This window comes from Hydra vulgaris, chromosome 12 (assembly GCF_038396675.1).
Source record: "Hydra vulgaris chromosome 12, alternate assembly HydraT2T_AEP".
NCBI classification, from domain to species: domain Eukaryota; kingdom Metazoa; phylum Cnidaria; class Hydrozoa; order Anthoathecata; family Hydridae; genus Hydra; species Hydra vulgaris.
The window spans coordinates 61,937,501-61,962,201 of record NC_088931.1 but is presented as its reverse complement, the minus strand read 5'-3'; the positions used below and the strand labels follow the sequence as shown (position 1 = coordinate 61,962,201).

The 24,701-nt window shown below is 25.5% G+C and overlaps 1 protein-coding gene and 1 pseudogene across 2 annotated transcripts in view; one reads left to right on the top strand and one right to left on the bottom strand.

Moving 5' to 3' along the window:
* Positions 1–258: 258 nt before the first annotated feature.
* The window catches only part of LOC105847033 (fibropellin-1), a 67,179-nt gene continuing 42,736 nt past the window's right edge, over positions 259–24,701 (bottom strand). The window contains exons 8-18 of one of the 2 annotated variants that reach the window (XM_065814002.1): positions 19,412–19,531; positions 16,228–16,344; positions 10,605–10,721; positions 8,128–8,253; positions 7,781–7,967; positions 4,623–4,790; positions 4,204–4,401; positions 3,733–3,809; positions 3,117–3,564; positions 669–786; positions 259–589 (exon numbers count right to left, since the gene is read on the bottom strand). In XM_065814002.1, the coding sequence (XP_065670074.1) occupies positions 386–589; positions 669–786; positions 3,117–3,564; positions 3,733–3,809; positions 4,204–4,401; positions 4,623–4,790; positions 7,781–7,967; positions 8,128–8,253; positions 10,605–10,721; positions 16,228–16,344; positions 19,412–19,531 (1,880 nt within the window). In that variant the 3' untranslated portion in view covers positions 259–385. The remainder of the gene's footprint in view (positions 590–668; positions 787–3,116; positions 3,565–3,732; positions 3,810–4,203; positions 4,402–4,622; positions 4,791–7,780; positions 7,968–8,127; positions 8,254–10,604; positions 10,722–16,227; positions 16,345–19,411; positions 19,532–24,701) is intronic. The other variant, XM_065814003.1, reaches the window with a different exon arrangement.
* Positions 9,322–9,510, top strand: LOC136089165 (small nucleolar RNA U3; annotated as a pseudogene).

The window sequence follows — 24,701 nt, the reverse complement described above, 5'->3', positions numbered from 1 at the left end:
AATAAAAGTAAAAAAAATACATATTAAAATATATATTAAATAAATATATTTTATATATATATATATATATATATATATATATATATATATATATATATATATATATATATATATATATATATATATATATATATACATACATACATACTAAAAGGTGCTACAAAATTGTTAAAAAAATATAATTTCATATATTTAAAAAAAAAATTTCATAGGTCTATGCAAAAAATAAATCAAATTTATTTTCTCATACTTTCTTCATATCATTATTTCTTAGCATAGACTTATAAAATTTATTTGCTATAAGATATTGATCCAACTCTATATGGTTGAAGGAAAAAAATCACTTTATCTAAGAGCTGTGAGCGCATATAACTAAAAATTATCTTTAGTTGAGGGTTATGTTACGTATCCAATCAACAAAGATTACTGCTTTATAATAGCCGACACAAGATTTTGTCGAAACTAATTCAACGTCTGGATGATAAGAACCACGTATAAGAATTCCTGTTAGCAACCATTTTTGATCAGTTTGATTACTGACTTCACGTGATATCCCCAGGATCGGCGAGCCACTCATCGGAAGATGAAACTAAAGAAAACCATAATACCTGAAATTCCATTTAATAGAGTTTTTACTTATGTAATTAAACGTTTGATTAAGAAATTACCTCTGTTTTGTTAAACTGTATACATAAAGATTGATTAACTAGATTGTCTTGGTTAATTTTTAAATCTTGTTCACAACACTCATGTTTCACAATTTTAGCAACAACATGGCGTAAACTTCTACAAATGTATTAAAATTTTGAGAATATTGCAAAAGAAAAATAAGTAGACAACATTAATATTAGAAAATCCAAACTACAAACAATATATATATATATATATACATATATATATATGTAGTGTATATTTGTAGTATATAGTATAGTTATATATATATATTATTGAGGGAATTCGTATTATCTGATGTTTTAAATTAGTATATATAAATATATATATATATATAAATATATATATTTATATACATATTTATATACATATATATATATATATATATATATATATATATATATATATATATATATATATGAATATATAAAAATATATATATATATATATATATATATATATACATATATATATATATATATATATATACATGTATACATGTATACATAAGTATATATATACACACACACACATAATTGTTATAGAACTAGAATTGTTCTACGGGTTTCAAAAAAATGTATAGCTTTTGAGATAACAAGTACTAAAGTTTATATTCCACAAAACTAGTATATATTAAACTAGTATATAATTCTTATTCTTATAGTATATAATTCACATTCTTTGTTTTGCTGATAAGTTAAAAGAAATTCTTGCAAGATCACCAACAATTACAAATGGAACCTGAATTTTAGGCTTTAAAGAAATTGTTGCCAGAACCCAAGAAGGTGCTAATCTTTATTAGGTAACATATTTTTATTAATTTAGTTATCTTCATAAAATCAAGTAATTTTAAGATTCTTGCAAAGAAGAGTATCTGCAAAAGTACAAGTAATAAATCAGGAATTCTTATCTCAACTTGTGTAATACTCAGTGCTTTTGGACAATATCTTCCACCAGTACCATAATACATTCTAATATAATTTATTACAATACTACAATATTAATCTTTGATTATTGTAATATTTATTAATTATTTTTTGGCATTGCAATTGTTTGCTTTGCTGTTAAGATTTATTTACTTTTAGGTGCTCAATGAAGATGAGAATTAAGTTATACCGTAGATAAGTATTTTAAGAAGTTTATGCTTCTTTCCTTACCAATGACTCTAAATATGCACAAAGCTTGCATTCAACTCTGGATCTCATGCTTCTTAAGAGAGTGCTCTAACCACTACACCACAGGTACCTATGTTTAGTGATTTAAATCATTTCTCACTTACCTAATTTTAACTTGATAAGTTGAAGACTATAACTAACTCTAATTTTCAAGTAAATAAAGCTTGTCTCACTCATACAAATTCTATGGTTTAATCATAACTGTGCATAGGTAGGAGGTTATACACAAATTTGATAAATAAACTATTTATCAAATTTGTGTATAACCTCATACCTCCTTTTTTGTGAAACCAAGTTTGAATCTTCTGAATATTGTTTTATGTGCTTTTGACACCACTTGACTCAATTATCTTTATCTTTGTTTTTTAATGATCTTCTTTTTTTAACTCTTTTTAAAGTTATTTCTGATCAAATTGACCAGATTTTTTTTTGACTGACTAAAATTCCTTTTGTGATTTTCTTCAAAATGGTCCTTGAGCTGATGCTTTTGGCTCTCTTTCCAAAGTCAAGCCTCTTATGCTATCCTGGATTCAGGCAGGCATTTAAAAAATTTTATAACTGCCTGTGGGAAGTGAGAAAAAGAAGGCTTTAGAAAAAAGCCACAAATCACAGATCTCTATATTACTTAGTAACAAAGTAGTGAAAACATTACAAAAAAAGTTCTCGCAAACATATAAATGTCTCAATATATTGAAAACTTTTTCAAATAATGATATTATGAACTTTTCCATAAACCTAAAAGTTGCTTTGACAGGCTCTACATCCAATATTATTATATATTGTTGTTATATATGTATATAAATATATATATATATATATATATATATATATATATATATATATATATATATATATATATAATATATATATATATATATATATATATATATATACAATTAATTAGTAAAAAACACTTATCTAACTTTTATCTTCGACTTGAAGTTTCACCATTGCTGGATCATCAGGAAGAGTTCATCAAGAAGACTCTTCCTGATGAACTCTTCCTGATGAAACTTCAAGTCGAAGATAAAAGTTAGATAAGTGTTTTTTACTAATTAATTATTGCTCTGTTCTTTAAGAACATTGAGCACTCTATTTGTAATATACACTAACATAATTTACATATACATATATATATATATATATATATATATATATATATATATATATATATATATATATATATATATATATATATATACATATATAATAACATAATGTAACATTGTTATATATTATTTAACTGTTCAAATAAATTTGTTTACTTACACATGATCTGGTAACCAAGTTACAACTATAATCTCTTTATCTTGAGATATATCAACATCATGTACTGTTTGAGGTAAACAAATAGGTTGAATCTGATTGGATATTGTTGGTTTCTCTAACAACCGAATTAAAGCCAAGTCTAATGTTGGATGATAAATTATTTCGCTTGCATGAATGTTGTTTTCATTATCATAAAAACCAAACATATAACTGCCCAATGAAACAAGAATGTTTTGAGGAGGAATTCTTATATCATCACTAAAACGCAAACAGTGACCAGTGATAAGTATGAACTCTTCACTCACAAGTATTCCCATACAATTAAATCTTGGTGTAGTGAAGTGAGTAAAATCAATACTTAATGACACCTGCCATCCCCACCCATCTAAGACATTATCCCATCTACTTGAAGAAATCTCTTTTATATTTATAGCAGTTCTTTGACAACCTAAAATTATTTTTGTTTAAAAAAAAGTTTCTTTAAATAAAAATTAAAATAATTTTCAAAGATGGTTCAATTATTTTTTAGACTTTTTGTGCAAAAATTATAAAATTAAAAAAAGTCACTCTACCTTTACATAAAAATATAATACTTTTGAATAAGATGTTTTTATACCTATGCTAGTAACAGATTTTTTGCAAGACATTTTATCTGAGTGCAAGACATAATCATCACGACATGTGCAAAAATAACTAAAAACGAGAACATAATTGTAAGAGTTTCTGGTTTAAATAATACAACTAATGTTTCAAAAGTAACACACATTATGGTTACTAACACACATACATAGCCCACTTACAAAAAAAATAAGTTATAATAAGAATATTAATAAAAAAAATCAAGTTCTTGCAATCAAAATGAATTAAAAAACAAATTTTTATTTGTCCTAATTACTTCTGATGTTAAAGTATTTATGAACCATTGATAAATACTTAAAAAACAAATTCATAATGTCATTATGAAATGTACTTAGCTGAAAATATTGTTGACATTTAAAAATTAAAATTATCATAGCTAATGTTCTACATAATAAACAACATGTATATTTTAAATTTTTTTTCCAAAAACAAACAGATTTCTTATAACCTGCCAGGAATGTTGACACAAGTGTGTTCACACTTATTTAACTCTGTAGACATGCATTCATCAATATCTTGACACTTTACTTGAGCTACAAGTTGAAAACCAGTTTCACACCCACATTCAAATGTTCCGATATAATTTGTGCAAGTACCTTCACAAGGATTGTCCTCACATTCATTCTTGTCATTACAAGTGAAGGAACTAAATGAATATTTAACAAAAATTCATTTTTTTAACATTCAACATTTAACAAAAATTCATTCATAAAAAATTATTTTAACTTCATATTTTGTTATTATTATAAATACTTTGTTATTATATATATTTTATATTAATAATAGAAGAATCAGTAAAACAAAATGAATCTAAAACAGCAGAAAAAAAATTGTTTAAACAAAAATAAAATGTTTGTGCAATCATACCTATGATCTCTTGCTGTATAGCCTTCTCGACATTTACAAATGTAACTTCCTTTTGTATTTTCACACCGATGTGAACAACCTCCGTTTAAAATTTCACACTCATTCACATCTTCGCAACTTGTCTCATTGTTAATTGATCTATAACCTTCTGCGCATTTACAAATGTAGCTAAAAAACATTTTAATTTTTAAAAACATCAACTTATGAAAAATTATAATGATTTATGAAAAACTTTTTTAAATCATGAACTAAAAACAACAATTAGGAAAACCAATATTGATTATAAAATTACTTATTTTTAATAATTTATAAAAAAAACACTATTAGAGTTGAAAGTTACTGGAAGAGAAAAGATGAAGTTTATAAAGCAACATAATGATTAACAGATGACTTAAAAGATTGCAAATTATATGAACCATAAAAACAAGACAAGGGGAGCGAATTCCAAAGAACTGATGTCCGAGAAACTAGACTAAAAAGAATTTTTGGAGCAGTTAGAAAAAAGTAAAACAGTAAAATCATATTATAAAACTTTAAAATCACATTATAAAAATTATATTAACAATCACAGTAAAAGGATGAGACTTAAATGACGAGTACCACAAGAATTAATTTTAGTTGATGGCATAAGAGACATTAGCTCTTTAGAGCAGCGCCCATTATAGTATTTGTAGAGAAGAGGAAGAGGAGCAACATTATGACGATGTGACAATGGTTGAAGATTGGCTGCAAGAGCAGGTCTAACTATGTTTACAATGTGATTTTGCATATTTCTCATGTGAAATTTTGTAATTAACATCAATATATTTATGATTATGATATTGTATATATAATAAAGGATATATATAAGGGATAGATAAGCAAAAAAAAAGAGGAGAGAGGCAGAAGGTACATCCACAGATCGACAAGCATTTTTTATACCGCAGTCTTATGGTAAGGCGGTAAACAAAGTTATGAAGAGTATACCAATAGATGAAGTCTGTTGGCGGGTTATGTTTGTAGAAGTGGACAAATGGATTGGTTTGCGAGTAGTTGATAATGATCGACCAAGTAGTACACTTATAGAATGGAAAATTTGTCTCACTTTACTAATTCATTAATTTTATAAACATGATGATATTTCCTGTCAGACATCTGGCATCAATGTTACTATCAGTAAAGTCACTCAGGAGAAAAGATAAACTCGTCATTTGCTATTAAAACTGAAAGATGCATTTGTAATACTCAAGAATGACAATGCTGGTGTGTCTGTGAAATTTTCAAAATTTGCTTCCAAAAGACCATTTTTTTAAAGCTAAAATTAAAAATTCCAGAAAATGTGTGCTATACATCAACTCAATCACCACTATATTTAGTCAACCAATACATCCTGAAAGTTTTGTTTGCAATCCAACAAAATGTTGATAATTTATACAGTGGTTGTTTGGATGAAAGACCAATCCCAAAGTTTTGCTATTGTGAGTAACAACCTTAACCATAATAAAGTGGCTGTTTGCTACACAAATGCTGTACTTGATGTTCTGGATCTGAGTGGAAAGCACCTAACTATTTTTACTAATGGTGCCTCATCCCAATACAAAAAATCGATTTGTACTGTCAGCCCTTTCCATCATTTGTACAGAATGCAATCTTGGTAGATTGTCCTGACATTATTTTGCAATCGTTCACGGTTGCAAAGTAATGGCATAGTCAATGGTATTAGTGGGAAAGTTAAGTGGATGGCATGGACATTGATCATGCCTAATAGGGCAACAATATGTTATCTTAATGACTTCGTATCTGTTGTAAAGCCAGAGAAAATTCAGATAGGTGACATATTGCATTCCTTTTTACAAGATCATTATACTGTCAGTGATGTTAAAGCCTTGTATAATTTATCTTGTTTTATTCTTTTTTTCAGATTATTCCCTATCCCAGTAAAAAGGTTCAGATTCAGTAAAAAACAGGAACTTTAGTCAACTTTTGCAACATGTTTCCAATCTTTACCAAAAATATTCTATTTATATAATTTGTCTCAATTGCTTTTTCAGCTAAGAACCAATCAACTATATGCATGTCTGAGTTTAGCAAAATGATTGGCGGATTTGAAATTGTTAATATTCCTACAGAAGGTAAAAATTGGTCAAACATTTAATAATGTCAAAAACTTATATTATTTTAATATTTATGCTTTAGGAATAACTCCATTTACAATGTTTGGCATTAATAGTTTCAGAGAATTTTAAAATAATACATGTCATTTTTATTTTGCCTAATTTTATTGTTCTGAACATAAAATACCTATAGGCAGGGTAAGTCGAATGCAAAGTAATCCCCATTAGTTATGACAGCGTTTTGCAATACAATATGTTCGATTCAATTAATATTTATTTAAAAAAGTTATTCAAAACCATTATCAATACTTAATTCTTGTAAAATCTTCTCCAATATCTAAACACAACAGCATGGAATTGCCATACAGGTGCGTACAAGGTGGGGGAGGAGGAGGCTTAAATCGGTGGTTTCACTTTGTAGGTACTTTATGAATGTCTCCTTACGAAAAATGCTGTTAATTTATGAAAGTAAATAAAGTTAGTGCATGATTCGTTTATACAATTTATCATTTTTAATAATCTTTCATTATAAAGATAATTAAAAACAAGGTTCTATACGATTGAGGTCGGCAATAATATGCCGACCTCATTCTTATAGAGATTGGTATGAGTCAATAAAAAAATAAGATACAAAGGTTTGGCCATTTTTAACCATTCTCAAACACTTCTACGTCAACAGTTATGTCGAGTTTACCAAATGCTGACCCTGATTCTAAGGCCATATATATATATATATATATATATATATATATATATATATATATATATATATATATATATATATATATATATATATATATATATATATATATATATATATATATATATATATATATATATATATATATACATATATATATACATATATATATATATATATATATATATATACATATATATATATATATATATATATATATATATATATATATATATATATATATATATATATATAACCAGGAAATTATTGGGTAATAAAATACAATTAAAATAAATTATAATAATTCATTTTCCTTAAGTTTAAGTAAATTTGAAGTAAATTTAAAAAAATAGTTCAAAACATACCTTCCTTTGGTATTTATACAGTTTCCTAGACAGCCTGGTGTTCCTACATGACATTCATTGACATCCACACATTTTTTTCCATCATGATCCAAATAAAAACCAGGTTGACAGCTACACTCAAAACTTCCATCTGTATTTTTGCAGAAATGGTCACACTTTGATGAGCCATCAGCGCATTCGTTAATATCTAGATAATAAAATTACTTCATTAGTATACAGAGTAAACAAAACAAAAACATAAACATGATAAAAGAACTAAATTATTATGAAATAAATTCTCATTTTTACAAATAAATAAATATACAGGAAAAACCAAATTAAAAATTTTTTTAATTTTAAACTCAAACCTTCACATGAGGTGTTGTCTTTTAACATTTTGTGACCATCCAAATTGCAACTGCAAATGAAACTTCCAATTGTATTAATACATTTCTCAGCACACCCCCCGTTATTTATTTCGCATTCATTGATATCTAAAACATTTAACTTAATTCTAAAACTCATTTTATTAAAAAAAAGCCAAAAACAAAAATTTTTATGATCAGATTTTTAACAATAAGATCATGACCATAATGATAATCATTCTATGATCATTTCATGATGATGATGATCATTTCGTGATGATGATCATTTCATGATCGTGATGAAGATCATTTCATGATCGTGATGATGATCATTTCATGATCGTGATGATGATCATTTCATGATCGTGATGATGATCATTTCATGATCGTGATGATGATCATTTCATGATCGTGATGATGATCATTTCATGATCGTGATGATGATCATTTCATGATCGTGATGATGATCATTTCATGATCGTGATGATGATCATTTCATGATCATGATGATGATCATTTCATGATCGTGATGATGATCATTTCATGATCGTGATGATGATCATTTCATGATCGTGATGATGATCATTTCATGATCGTGATGATGATCATGATGATCGTGATGATGATCATGATGATCGTGATGATGATCATGATGATGATCATGATGATGATCATGATGATGATCATGATGATGATCATGATGATGATCATGATGATGATCATTTCATGATCATGATGATGATCATTTCATGATCATGATGATGATCATTTCATGATCGTGATGATGATCATTTCATGATCGTGATGATGATCATTTCATGATCGTGATGATGATCATGATGATCGTGATGATGATCATGATGATGATCATGATGATGATCATGATGATGATCATGATGATGATCATGATGATGATCATGATGATGATCATTTCATGATCATGATGATGATCATTTCATGATCATGATGATGATCATTTCATGATCATGATGATGATCATTTCATGATCGTGATGATGATCATTTCATGATCGTGATGATGATCATGATGATCGTGATGATGATCATGATGATGATCATGATGATGATCATGATGATGATCATGATGATGATCATGATGATGATCATGATGATGATCATTTCATGATCATGATGATGATCATTTCATGATCATGATGATGATCATTTCATGATCATGATGATGATCATTTCATGATCATGATGATGATCATTTCATGATCATGATGATGATCATTTCATGATCATGATGATGATCATTTCATGATCATGATGATGATCATTTCATGATCATGATGATGATCATGAAATGATCATGATGATGATCATGAAATGATCATTTCATGATCATGAAATGATCATGAAATGATCATGATGATGATCATGAAATGATCATGATGATGATCATGAAATGATCATGATGATGATCATGAAATGATCATGATGATGATCATGAAATGATCATGATGATGATCATGAAATGATCATGATGATGATCATGAAATGATCATGATGATGATCATGAAATGATCATGATGATGATCATGAAATGATCATGATGATGATCATGAAATGATCATGATGATGATCATGAAATGATCATGATGATGATCATGAAATGATCATGATGATGATCATGAAATGATCATGATGATGATCATGAAATGATCATGATGATGATCATGAAATGATCATGATGATGATCATGAAATGATCATGATGATGATCATGAAATGATCATGATGATGATCATGAAATGATCATGATGATGATCATGAAATGATCATGATGATGATCATGAAATGATCATGATGATGATCATGAAATGATCATGATGATGATCATTTCAGATAAAATTATTAGTGTGTGTTGCATGCTTCTAAAAGTATTATTGTGTGTTTGCATACTTCTAAATCATTTCAGATAGAATTATTCTTGTGTGTTGCATGCTTCTAAAAGTATTATTGTGTGTTGTAATTACTGTGCTATATTTTCATTGCAAAAATCTCTAGAACATTTAGTGACAATTTAAGTTTCAACTGTAAATAGTAAAACATGTGTTGAAGTAATATAATAATATAAAACTGTGATGGATTCTATTAAATATACACACACAAATGTGATTCATTCATTGTTGGGCTTCATGCAAGAAATCTACACACAAATAAAATATCTATCATGTGTCTCAAAAGTCCATTTATTGTCACACGATGTTAAATACTGATAGAAAAATTGTTTCTTAAATCATTTTAAAAAATGCATTTGAAAGTTTTGAATAATGAAGAAAAAATAGATATATATTTGAAACTATTTTGAAAGATTTGTATTTTAAAGTTTTTACTGATCAATGTTGACAAGTAATATTTATTTTTGGTTTAAAAAAAATGAGGAGAAACTAATTTTAAATTAATAAATGTGGTTTGACTAATAATTTATATATATAAGTTTTGTTAAATAAAATACCTTCACAAACTTTGTTTTTGTATGAATAACCACTGAAACAAGTGCAATTAAAAGAACCAACTTGGTTGATGCATTGTTGTTCACACGGATTTACTTTAGATGCACACTCGTCTATATCTAAATACAATAAGAGCGATATAATATTAGCCCACCCCATTTTTACCCCCAACAACAAATTTTAATAAATGGAGTGTTTCAAAATTTTCTCAAGGTTTTGTTTTTTTAATGAAATTTTTTAAATTTGTATTTAAATAAATATAACTATGTGTACTTGCAGCAGATAAACTCGCTATAGATAACTACTTATTACTCATGACACTCTTTTAAAGTTTAACTTTTTTACATTTTTTTAATTTTTAAGGGCATTTTTAAACGACCGATGCAAATAGAAATTTACAAACTGTGAATTATATACTTACACCATTACAAAGAATGGAAAGAAGACTTTATCTATACCGATTGAGCCAATTTTTATTAGTAGTATACTTGTTTACTGGTAGTATTTTAAAAATGCACAAATTTGTTATGAAATTAAAAAAACATAATTTTAAAACACAATCTATATACTGCAATTCAAAATTTGTTAGAATCTTTTGATCTCAGACAGTTCCACTTCAACTTCAAGCACTGACTATTTAAAACAGGTTTGTGCAATGCTGGCTATGTTTTATGGCCAACCATTATTCTTGTTAACCTTCCGCCATCATGTCGAAGAGCTTCATATAATCATAGTTGTAAATAAAACTGTTAAGCTGGAAATTAAACATTTAAATCTCTGAATTAGAGATGGGATGGTGTTGATGCAAATGATGAAATGGTGCTGTTGCAATTTAATTGATAGAATGTTAAGGGCACCTGGTTGGAGAAGCAACTATTGGCACCCAAAACTTGCAGAAATCTGATAAACCATAAAAGGTTAAAATTGCAAGGCAAAGATAAAATTATACCCCTTTAAAATACCTTTATGCAAAAATAAAACACATAAGTTTCTAATTAAATTTTAAAGTTATTTACATTCATACTTTTGAGAAGTGCAGTGATTATTGTGAACTTGTGAAAAAAAATTGGACCATTAGGTAAAAATTAACAAAAATAGAGCTATTTCCCACGCCAGGTTTTTGGCAAAGACATTTTGCTACATGAAATTCAAATTCCATTTTCCAAAAATTAGGCAGGATTACTCTGGGTAATAAAATAGTCAATAAAAATAAATAAGTATTATAAATAATAAGTAGAATGCCTATCTGTATTTCTCTCAGCCTATCTGTATTTCTCAGTTGAAAAAAATCTCAACCAATTTTTCTTTCAACTGACAGACTTTTCTTAAAATCAGTAGAAATATAACAGAGATAAAATCAATAGAAATAGCACTTTGATTTTATTTTGTCAAAATTATGTAATAATTTTTCAGGCGGTGTCATTTGAAACTTTACTTGCAAAAAACTTTACTAAAAAATTAACCTGCTGCAGATGTGGTATTAAAATTATAGCAAAGCTTATGAGGTGTTTGGATCTGTTAACCATGTTGCTAGTGATAGCATTTTCTGACAGATCACAGAGAGATACTGAGGTCACAGAGACTGACAGACTGACTGACAGAGGTCACTACATAGAAATAGTAAAAGTTTTTTATTCAAGCCGAAAGCGAAAGCGAGTTCCAAAAAGATGTAAAAAAATTTAGATTTAAAGCTGAAATTCTTCTGAAAGCAGTTTTTGTTGATAAAGGTCAGCCGCTAAGTCTTGGGTTGTATTTTTCACTAGACTCCTGGCTAACTTTTGATATTCTAGGTCATATTTTGAAAAAATGCCTATGGATGAGACTGCCTCAAATTTTTTGGATACTTTTGGATAGTTTCAAAGCTTGTAAAATCTTTGTTAAAAACTCATCAGAACTCATCAGTTGTTAACATCAGAACAGCGAAATCACAAGACCATAGTTTAAGAAACTTATTTCTCAAGACAAAAAATATTTCTTGTTTTAAATAATAAGTTGTTTGATAGGATATAAGTTGCTAGGTAGGAAATATGTTTCTTAAAACAAAAGATATATTTATTCTTTATAGATTGAAAATGAATTTCTTGTTTTTAGGAATAAATTGAAGATATTTTTTTCTTAAAACAAGAAACGTATTTCTTGCTTTAACAAAAATATTTTGCAATAAAAAATTAAGTTTTGCTGTTTATTCAGAACAATTTATTCAAGATAATGTAGAGTATGTGATGAGCGTGTGATGAGCGAAGATAAATTTAAAAAGCTACCCCAAAGAGTTCTTGTAAAAAACCATTAAACATGAAGAAAAGTGGATATGAGGAGCTAACTACGGTAACTACACCCTCACTATTGGCTATGAGTCAATAATTCAAAACACTTTAAATGGTTCCAGTAATTTGAGTTTTGATCAGATACTGTAAACTATAAACCTTATAAAAAATATATGTATATATATTGAGATTTTTGATCTAGATTAATCTACAACAAAAGATCCAAAATCCTTTACCCAACTTTTTAAGGTAGCCATTTTAGATATGGATTTTTTTGATCCAAGTCTTCAATAACAGTATATTTTAAAAAAACATACTAAAATGTGGTGAAAATAATAAAGTTTGTCACGTGACTATAATGTTCTCATAGGTCAACAAAAAATCACTTTACAACAACCTAAGCATTAATTTATCAATCGTTATCAGTGGAAGATAGGTACTATATATTTCTTAAATTAAAAAACAAATTTTTTTTTTTTTGATACAAAAAACACATTCAGAAAATATCTTTGAAAAAATTAACTGGATTTGACATCAGAATGTAATTGCACTAATGTTTAGAAGTTTGTCTAACTTTAGTAAAAATCACAAAAAGCGCAACTTCAAATTGGCGAAAATACTTCTAGCAAGAAAAAATCTAAATAAAATTTTTTTTTTTATATAATATGACCTTTACATCATTCATTAGCTGCTTCACATAAAAAGTGATTCTCAAAAAAAAAATTATTGGATTGGCTAATAAACATACTCAAATATAAATGGGAATGTAATATGAACGTTTAAAACCAAAATAAAAGGACATTAATGTTTAAATTTGTAAATATTAAATACAAATATATATATATATATATATAATATATATATATATATATATATATATATATATATATATATATATATATATATATATATATATATTATACAGCCTGTGAAATTTGAAGGAATTCAGGTTGAAACAAGAGTGCCTACCTGAAATCAATGAGGATTTGTTGCATTCTGTTACAAAAAAATTAATAATTAATTGATAATAAAAGCATTGTTTTATAAGAGCAATTATACTTTAAAGAATGTAAAAATTAAACTTCATTTAAGTATTTAGCAAATTTATGAATTAAAGTTTTTTATATATAGCAAGTATATAGAAAGTTTTATTTGTGTTTTGAAATTGTTTTTTAAAAAACAAAAATAGTTTATTTATTACATTTTTATGGGATTTTTAGATCATAGAAAGAACGTTGTTTTGAAATACAAATTTAGTTTATGAAGATTTTGTAAATAGCAAAGAGTTTAAAAAAATGAGCAGACAGTTTACACCTGTTTAAAACATGCATATGAGAATGAATAACAGTTATATTAGGCATTATGACTTATTTGAGTTAGCTATGTGTAACACTGTGGCATTTCTGACATATTTTGAATGAATTAACGAAAAACTTTTCTATCAAATTTAAAAAAAGTTTAATGTTTTTTAATTAACATATTTCTTTTCCAAGTTTGTTTAACATAACTATATCAAGACTAAACTTGATAGACTTTTTGATCTTAAATAATATTAAAAAAAACCGTAAACATGTAAATAAATGGTTTTAACCATGAAAGTATAAAACAGATGGAAGTTCAACCACATGCTTTGAGACTATGCTTGAAACCTTTAGTTTTGTAAAAGAATAATAAAACTTAAACGCCTAGTCTTTATTTGTTGTCACAAATAGGTGCATTTAAAGTAGTTTAAAATATAGTATTTTGATGGTTCACTAATAATACTCAATAAAACCAAACTAAAAATGGCAACAACAAAATGCTAAACAACAACTTTTTCTTAAACTTTATATGAAATGAGTGGACTATTACTAGCATGAATGTAATTATGATTTTCAACTAATGAAACTTTAGTAGTTTAGGAAATAATTTTTTTGATTTTTTTATAATTGTTTTTTTAATCTAATGCCGTGTTATGATTCAAAGTAAGAAAACAAGCTTAAACTAAAATATGCTTTTAAAATAAAAGTGATTCTATTTGATTACTGAATTTTAGTAATTACAGTTACATTATTGGTAAAACTATGTATGTATCCTTAGAATAATTCTTTTTTTAATGTTTTAGTAAAAATCATTTCAGTGAATTTTTGTTATTTTTTATCCAGTGAAACTCTTTTTTTTTTTATTGTTGGTTACAAGCATACTCCGGAGACAACTTGAAATTGCTTTGTTATTTGTGGCTTGATGAACTTCCATCTGTTTTATACTTTCATGTTTTAACTAAAAAAATAATATAATATTAGATTTTAAAACCTAATAAAATAATAATCGCCCTAAAATTTTGAGTAAAAAGGCGTGAGAACAACAGACATTTGAAAAATTAGTTTTTTGCATAAACATTGCAGAATGAAAACCTGATTTTCGCAGGGTGAATACATTTTTAACGCAGGGTGAATACATTTTAAATAAAATTTAATTTTTCGCGTTTTATTTAATATATTGTAAAAGTACAGTTTAAACTTTAAAAAAAAATAAAAACATCTTACTTAGATAACAATATTTCATTAATGTTTTTATATACATAACAGGTAATACCAAACAAAAATGAAAAACCTTGAGTTTTTTCAAACAAAGAAAGAGAACAAAGAAACAAAGAACAGGTAAATAAACAAAAAAATCATGGCAATTTTAATATGATGATTTGATAACCAACCGTTTCCTATTTTTAACAAAAACTTCTGGTTTTTGTTGAGTTAATGATTTAAATCCAAAAATAAATATTCAATAAAAGGAAAAAAAAAACTGCAAGGATAAAAATGTCATGGACAAGTTAAAAAGTAAATTTTTAACGCAATTTAAAAAAAGTAGAAAACTCAAAAAGGCTTTTAAAATTGAACAAGGTTAAATTCAAATAAATGTTCAACATAAACTATTTAAAACTCTAAACTTTTAAGACAATCTAAGACTTTTTGACACATATAATGTGAAAACTAAATAACAAATTTTGGTGTTGTTTTTTTTATTTAAAAAATCAAAAGCAATTTAGTTTAAAATTTATTTTGAGATTAATAAAAATTTAATTGAAGCTAAAAATAAATTAAAAATAGATAAAATAATTTTTGTTTTGTTTGTTTATCTGAATTTCTGTAAATTAACTTTCCAGGCTAGCTAAAGAAATTTCTAAACATTTAACATTCAACATCATTATTTCAATAATAAATGGCTTAATTTTATTAAAAATATTTTTCGTATCTTTGTTTTGTTATTTATTTACATCATTGCTATTTGCTTTATGCAAATTAAATATATTTTTATTCTTTTCACAGATGTTTATAACAACAAAAATTATAGAAATATAAAAAAAAAAATTTAATTTAAATACCAACACATGTACGTTGATCATCTTGTAATTGAAATCCTTGATTACAACCACATTTAAAAGATCCATATTCATTAGTACAATGTTCAGGACAAGGCCGTGAAGAACACTCATTAATATCTGCACAAAAATTATTGCACAAAAATTATTGTTTGGGCACTGCAAAACAAAACTATCTTTAGTCCATTTTTAGTAAAAATGACTTTTTTGGTTTGAAATATTCCTTGGGCATATAAAAAAAACCATGTATGAAACCAAATATAAAATAATGCAAAACTATCCTAATTCCATGTATACTCAAGCAAGACTTATTTTTATTTTTATTTAGAAAATTTAATGTCCTCCTAAAATTTGCTCAAAGCTAATTTTTTTGTCAGATGTACAAGATTCAGTAAACAACCAAATACAGACTCTGACCCATTAAAAGAGTTTAAACAATGACAAAGAAGTGTATCTGACATATAATGAATATCGGATTTTCTGTGGAACATTTGAAGCTATTACAGAAAGTAAGATGTTAGTTTTTGATATCAAGGGATATAAATTTATGAAGTTCTACAAACATAGTGCTATATTTCTGACCCCCCTTATCACACCATTATTTAAAAAGAATAAAAAAGTATAAATGAGAAGCAACATTGTAGCAATTTTTAGTTTCTGTTTTCTTTGTGACAAAAAAGCAAAAACTAAATATTTATATATAGCTTTCCATATCAAAAAAAGAAACCATGTTTCTTGATAGTCATATCATAGCAGGTGAAAAAAGTGATTGAAAAAAGAACTCCTACTTTGTGGTTGGATAGCTCAGTTGGTTAGAGCATCAATGGAATTGTTAAAACCCAAACTGTTGTGTGATACAAGTTCAAATCCAGTCACCTCCAACTTGCGCTTGAATAATACGCAAAAATGTGGGTCAATAACAAACGCTACTTTGGATTAGTCTTTATGACTATTTGTGGCTGTTCCTATGCTAAGCCAACAATATTTTAGGATATAAGAGCATTGTATAGCAAATTATAGCATGAAATTCATATAAATAAAATTAAAAAATAAAAATACATGAAGTGTCAAAAAACATTTAAGAGATGCAACAAAAAAATAATTTCAATTGAACTAGAGCTAGAAATTATCAATTATTCTTAAACATTTAAAAGTATTGAACCTCACTTTGTGAAAAAGAGAGAGCAATCACAGTTTTTTACCCAGACTCTTAATAGAATACTGCAATGAGAAAAGCCTTTTTATCAAGGGATACAAGTTCAAGAGACTTTTTAAATGTAAATTTAATGAAAATCAAAAAACAAAACAAAAAAAGAAAGATCAGAGTGGTACTTATGCAAAATTAAAAAAAAAACTTCTGGAAAATTATGAATAACTATGGAGATTATCAAAAACATGTGACAAAAAGTTTACTCAAGCTTCTAAAAAAGAATAAAGTAAAAACAAACTGTTGACCAAATTGGCAGCTTTTGACTTTTTAACAAGCTTTACATTTTTTGTAGTACATTATTTACTAAATTAGTAAATAATGTACTACAAAAAACCTATTTAGCTAAAAAATAAGAAAAAAATACTGAAAAAAAAAAGCCAGGGGAGGGGGACATTTTTTTCTCATTAAAATTAGAAATAAAATCAAATCAGAATAGTATTTTGGAACAAAAAAAAACGTGAAATCGGAACAGTATTTCGGAACGGAGGGAGTAATATTTAAAATAGGTTTCATCAATATAATCCAGATCAGAATTTTGAAGAAAGAAACATAATTGCAAAACATGAACCTTGTTCTATTACCTGAGCTGAATTTCTTGCAACAACAACTAATTTAAGCCTTTTACGGGTATATCCTATTTGTTTTAATTTTGTTTTAAATTTCTTTAACTCTTTTAATTGTAGTTGTGGAGCATTTATGTTCTTCGGGCGTTAATTTTGAAATGCTAATCGTAGTTAAAGCATTATTTGCATTTATTAATAATTCAATTTCTCTCTTTCTTTTATTATCTTGATGTGTCACTTTTTAAGCATTGTATTTTGATCTTGTTCAAGTTTTCGTATCCAGTTTTGAATTGTCCTGATTAAAAGACCTGTTGCATTTGCAATAGATTGACTTGATTTATTGCTATTCATCAGTTTCCTATTGTAGAAATATTTTCTTTGGTTGCAGTTTTGTTTCTTGTTTGTTCTTCGGTTTCAACATTTGAATTATTGTGGTTTGTATTGCTTTTGTTTGCCAATACAGGCCTAAATATTTTTGTTATGAAAATAATTATGGGTGCAATGAAAATAATTATGGACACGACAAAAATAATTATGGACACGACAAAAATAATTATGGACACAACAAAATCAATTATGAATGCAACGAGAATAATTGCGGACAATACTAATAAAAATGATATGACAATGTAAGAAAAAATATATTCAATGATTGTAGCAGAGTGATCAGTAATTCTAATTGGTTAAGTGATCAGTAATTCTAATTGGTAAAATTGATAAAAGGGTGAATATTATAAAAACAAGTTTAAAATTTTTTTGAAATAAAAATATAAAATTTTAAATATAAAAAAACTAATTATAAGTTAAAAGGAATGTAAATAAGAACGTCTTCTCCTCTTTCAATAATTTGATGTTTCTGTCTATCCTTTCAATTTTAAAATTTGAATTTCCTATGGTATAGTTATTTTAAAGGTAATATTTTGGTTATTTATATATAAATATTTTCACTTTTAAAACTCTATTATGTAGACCATGCCATAAAGCCAAAGATTAAATTCACAGATCTGATTTTCCCTTGTGTCAATTTCAAGGTCTAATCACTAATCCTAAACAATACTATCCAACTAAATGTATATTTTTCATGATAACATTCTTATCAGCAAAATTCAATTTTTATTTTTTTTGATTAAATTTTATTTGGTTTCTATGGCTTCTAACTAAAGTAAATAACATGTCCATTTTTTTTTCCGCCATGAGCCATAAACATTAAAAATTAAGAATTTTATGGTCCAGCAGTTGATCTGTTGGATTAAACCATAAAAGTCTTCATAAAACTAAAATAAATTTAAAACGTAAAGAACATTTCATAGAACAACAAAAATGGACTTAAGATAGTCATGGTTTTAGCAATGATTAACTCATTTGTCATAATAACAATAACAAATTTTGGACATATCAATAACTGTTGTTTAACCTATACAAGACTGACGATTAGAATCAAGCTTAAAGCCTAAATAGCAAGAACACTGGACACCATTCTTTGGGTCATATTCACAAATATGATCACAACCACCATTTGAATTTTTACAAAAACCTAAATAAATAAAAAAATTTATTATAGCCATGTTAATTTAATTTATATTTTATTAACAAATATTTAAAAAAAATATTATCAAAAAATAAAATATAAGAAAATAATCAACAGCAAAAAAATAAACACATTAACAATATGTTTAAAATGACATTAATCAGGATAGTTTTTTTCAGAAAAAGAAAAAAAGAAAGGGAAAATTTTATATGCAGTAATAAATGTCATTTGGGAAAATTGAACTAGCTAAAACCTACTGCCTCAGTAAATGTATGAACTGAACTCCCTGCAGATGGCTATTTTAGTATCATGTTTTTACACACTCACACACACACACAGATATATATATATATATATATATATATATATATATATATATATATATATATATATATATATATATATATATATATATATATATATATATATATATATATATATATATATATATATATATGTATATATATATATATATACATATATATATATATATATATATATATATATATATATATATATATATATATATATATATATATATATATACATATATTTATGTATATATAAATACAGGCCTTGTTACAAGATTTTGTTTTATTACAGAAAAGCATAATGCATGTAAAGGTAACTCAACAAACCTTACATATTTAAATCATTAAAAGTTAAACTGTGTCATTAGCATATTTTAAAGTATTGCATTGTAAGTAAATTTAATTAAACCATGTAAATTAAACCATGTCAAAAATCTTTTAAACAAAAACTATAACAAATATTACTTATGAAATCAAAATTAGGTATTTGAAAAAAATTACTTTTTCTTATTAATTATTTCTCAAGACAAACTTATACATAACATAATAATCTTTTGCTTGCTTTTTGACAATATTTTTTTAAGTGTTTAATGAAATATTTTTAATAAAGATTCTCAATTTTCAGATGGATTCTATCAAATTTATGCTCATAAATAAAAACTTATATCAAAAGAACTCTTCATGGTATTGAATTATAAAAATTAAATTATTCAGAAAGAAAAAATTCTATTTATGAAAAGAATTCTCTAAAACAAAAACACTTATCCCTTTCTTAATTAAAAAAAAGAAGATTTTTTTTGTTGCTTTTACACACTATGATGGAGAGAATTAAATATTTTTATGTTAGGAGTCGTCCATAAATATGTCACCCTCTAGGGGTTGGGAGGATTACTGATTTTATGACAACTTGTATGGGATTTGTTACTAAAGAGTTACAATGTTTTGATCAGAGAGGGGAGGGGATTAAAAAAAGTCAAAAATTGCAAAAGGAATTTATGGTTGACCCCTTATGAATTATTAGTTTGCAAATATAAGAAATAATAATTATATTATAAATAATATTCCTTAAGCAAAAAAGCTTTACATTTTTTTTACATTTTTTTATATTTCTTCAAAATCTTGGAATCATATTTAAAGTTTTTAAATTAAAAATGAACAGTTTAAACTTAAAATTAAAACTTCAAATTAAATTTGTTAAAAAATTTAATCTTAAAGCATTTAATTTTTTTAAACTCAGTTTCGGGATTTTCAAGTACAAAAAATTATTTTACAGTATGATTTTTTATCAAAAAATTTAACTATTTCACAATAGCAGTGAAACTATTTTTTATAACGATTAATTACGACTTAATGTTTTCTAAATAAAAGTCGCTTAGACTATATCAAAAGAAAATTTAAAAAATACAATTAACAAGATTTTTGGTATGATGTAAATGGCTTAACATGTAAGTAAAATCGCCATTTTGTATGTAAAATGCATACACTTCTTAACAAGGCCTTATTTATGATAAAAATGGTTCTTAACTACTATTTTTGTGTAATGTATATTTTTGAATACACAAAAACACAACTTTACCACAAAAATAATTTTTTCATCATTTTTAAAATGGTAGATTAATGTCAAAATCCAGAGAACTACAAAAGTTTAAAAAAAAAAAGAAAAAACTCAGTCAAAAGAAACAAAATAGAAATGAACCATAATCTTTGTATGTGATGTTCTGTGTAATTGCAAACATTATAAGTTTTTTCAGAAAACAACAGCAGAAGAGTTTACAGAAGTTTTTACTTTTATATTTTAACAAAATTCAAAATAAAATCAACAAAACAGCTTTTTTGCTTCAATGAATTAAACAGAGAAGAACTCGACAAAAAGAAGGAAAAAAATTTCTTTATTACCACTCTAATTACATTAAAGTAATACAAGGTATAATATTGTTACAATTATTTTTCTCTCAAGAACTCCTTGCTATGTTACAATACAGATTCAGTTGGAGCCGACCTTTTGAAAGAGTTGTTATATCAAAAGCTTTTGACAAAAAAACAAAACAATTATCACAAAAACCCCTCACATTATTGTACAATGAGAGATAACCAATCACCTGCGCAAAGTATGCTGATCTTCAAGCTTTTACAATGATCTGCCTCACAAAAATCAGTTAAGCAATGATAAATTAGTATCAGAGTTGTTTGAACTTGAATTTATTTAAATTACTTTAACAGATTGTGATAAGTTAAAGAAGTCACAAATGCAGTGATTATTTTTTAGATGAAAAAAGAAATCAAATAATAAAACATTTTTATAAATTGTCAGATGAGAAACAACCACATTTTTATAATAAATGCACCATTAGTGGTGTACCATATCAGAAGAAAACACACAAATAAAAAAAACAGAAAATCACTTGTGTACAAGTATTATTTAGAGCACGACAATACACATGTACAAGTTTAGAAGTATACAATCCAATCAGTCTGATAAAAGTATAAAAAAACATGACTACATGACTACTGGTTCCCACAGATTTTCAAAAAGTAGCAACCTCCTTTTTTTCTAAAGTTACGCAAGAATAAAACAAATTGTGTACGACAAAGGTGCAATTTTAAAAGTCTTTAAATGAGTTAAAATTGGATATGTACAAAATACAAGGAAACAAAAATCTTCTGAATTAATGCAATTAATAAAAATTATGGCTCTAAAAACTGAGCTATTTTCACTATATGAAGTAGACAAAAAGTATTATGAGATGATTTTAAAAACAAAAAGACACAAAAGAAAAGAAAGAAAAAAATACTCAGCGCAGTTTTGTTCGATATCTGAATAACAATATGCAAATATCTTTTAGATCTTAGATAAATACACATCAAATATCATTTTATTATTAGTTTTAAAGTAAAGATAATATATTAAAACATCTAAATTAGATATAAATGATGCAATACCAGTAATACCCTTTTAAAAATTTAACTATGATTTACCAACAATATGTAAATTGCTCTGTTATATATATATATATATATATATATATATATATATAAATATATATATATATATATATATATATATATATATATATATATATATATATATATATATATATATATATATATATATATATATATATATATATATATATATATATATATATATATATATATATATATATATATATATATATATATATACTAATAAATAAGACAATTTTTTTAATTTTTGTTAAAATCATTTATTTTATAAATATTAACAATCTCTTGCAACGCAACTTGTACCCATTTTGGTTGATTAAAAAAATCCACAGCTCTTATATTAACAACACCAATATTGACATTTCTCATGTTTGGAAAACCTACAAAATTGTCAATATTTTAAACTTCCTTATATTGGAAAAATATCTGATTTAACTAAACAAAGACTAAACACAACCAGTAATAGATATTGTAAATCAGTCACCGAAAGATTGGTTTTTACTTCATTTAAGATTTCAAAATGTTTTTCCGCAAAAGATCCCTTTCCTACAGACTTTAATTCATTCGTTGTCTATAAATTTGAATGCGCAGGCTGTAAATCCTGTTATATTGGCAAAACTACTCGCCATTTAAAGACACGAATAATGGAGCACCAAAAAAGGGATAAAAACTCACACATTATAAACATTTATAAACATATTCATTCAAATGAAAGCTGTTTTAATAGTTTTAATCATGCTAATCTTTTAATTTCGGATTCAACCTCCAACAAATTTATATTAAAACTCAAAGAAAGCATGTACTTAGAGTGGGAAAAACCCACTATTAATAAACAAGTGAACCATGTAAAAATGACAATCTAGTTACTTTTAACATTACCAGTTCTTTTATCTTTTTAAAAGATTTGTTACATTACTTAATTGCATTTTATTGTATTTTTTATTATAAGGTCTCTATTAATTCAACTTAATTTTACTATTTTGATTTAAGCATTTTAATATATTTTAACTGATGACGGCTACGATATAGTCAAAACATGTATTTATAAAATAAATGATTTTAATGAAAATTAAAAAAATTGTCTTATTTATTAGAATATTTACTCATTTTGTGCTGAAGAGAAACTTTGGATATATATATATATATATATATATATATATATATATATATATATATATATATATATATACATATACATATACATATTTGGGTTGTTCAATAATTAATTATGAAACATACAGTTATATATTGCATGAAACATGTTCATTAGCATGAACTGTATGTTTCATGCAATTGTTTGACATTACTACTTTAAAGATTAAACTTTCTTCAGTCAAAAACTGAGCGTCATTAGTAAAATGCAAGTTGATTAAAAGTTAAAAATGGGCAGGTGAGGATTGCTAAACTGAACATCAGAGTTAGCATTGATTTGCTTGCTTTTACTATGGAAACGTTAAGTGCGAGATGCACCACATACTGGTTATCAAACCACTACCATAAAACTTAAGACGGTAATCAAAACTGGTGCATAATAACTCAAAAAATTTTTTTTTTCATTATTCTTTTATTTTCTTTTTTTACTAAAAAAGCAGTATGCTATAAAGATAAGCAAAACTAGTAAGAAATAGCTGATGTATATACGTTATAATGTAACAATGTGTGGTATTTTACAAATAAATAAATATACAAAAATCTTTTTTATTTAAATATAATACTTATATATTCTATATATATATATATATATATATATATATATATATATATATATATATATATATATATATATATATATATATATATATATATATATATATATATATATATATATATATATATATATATATATATGCAATTTGTTTTGAAGTAAGAAGAATCTTAAATACAATACAAAGTCAAAAGAA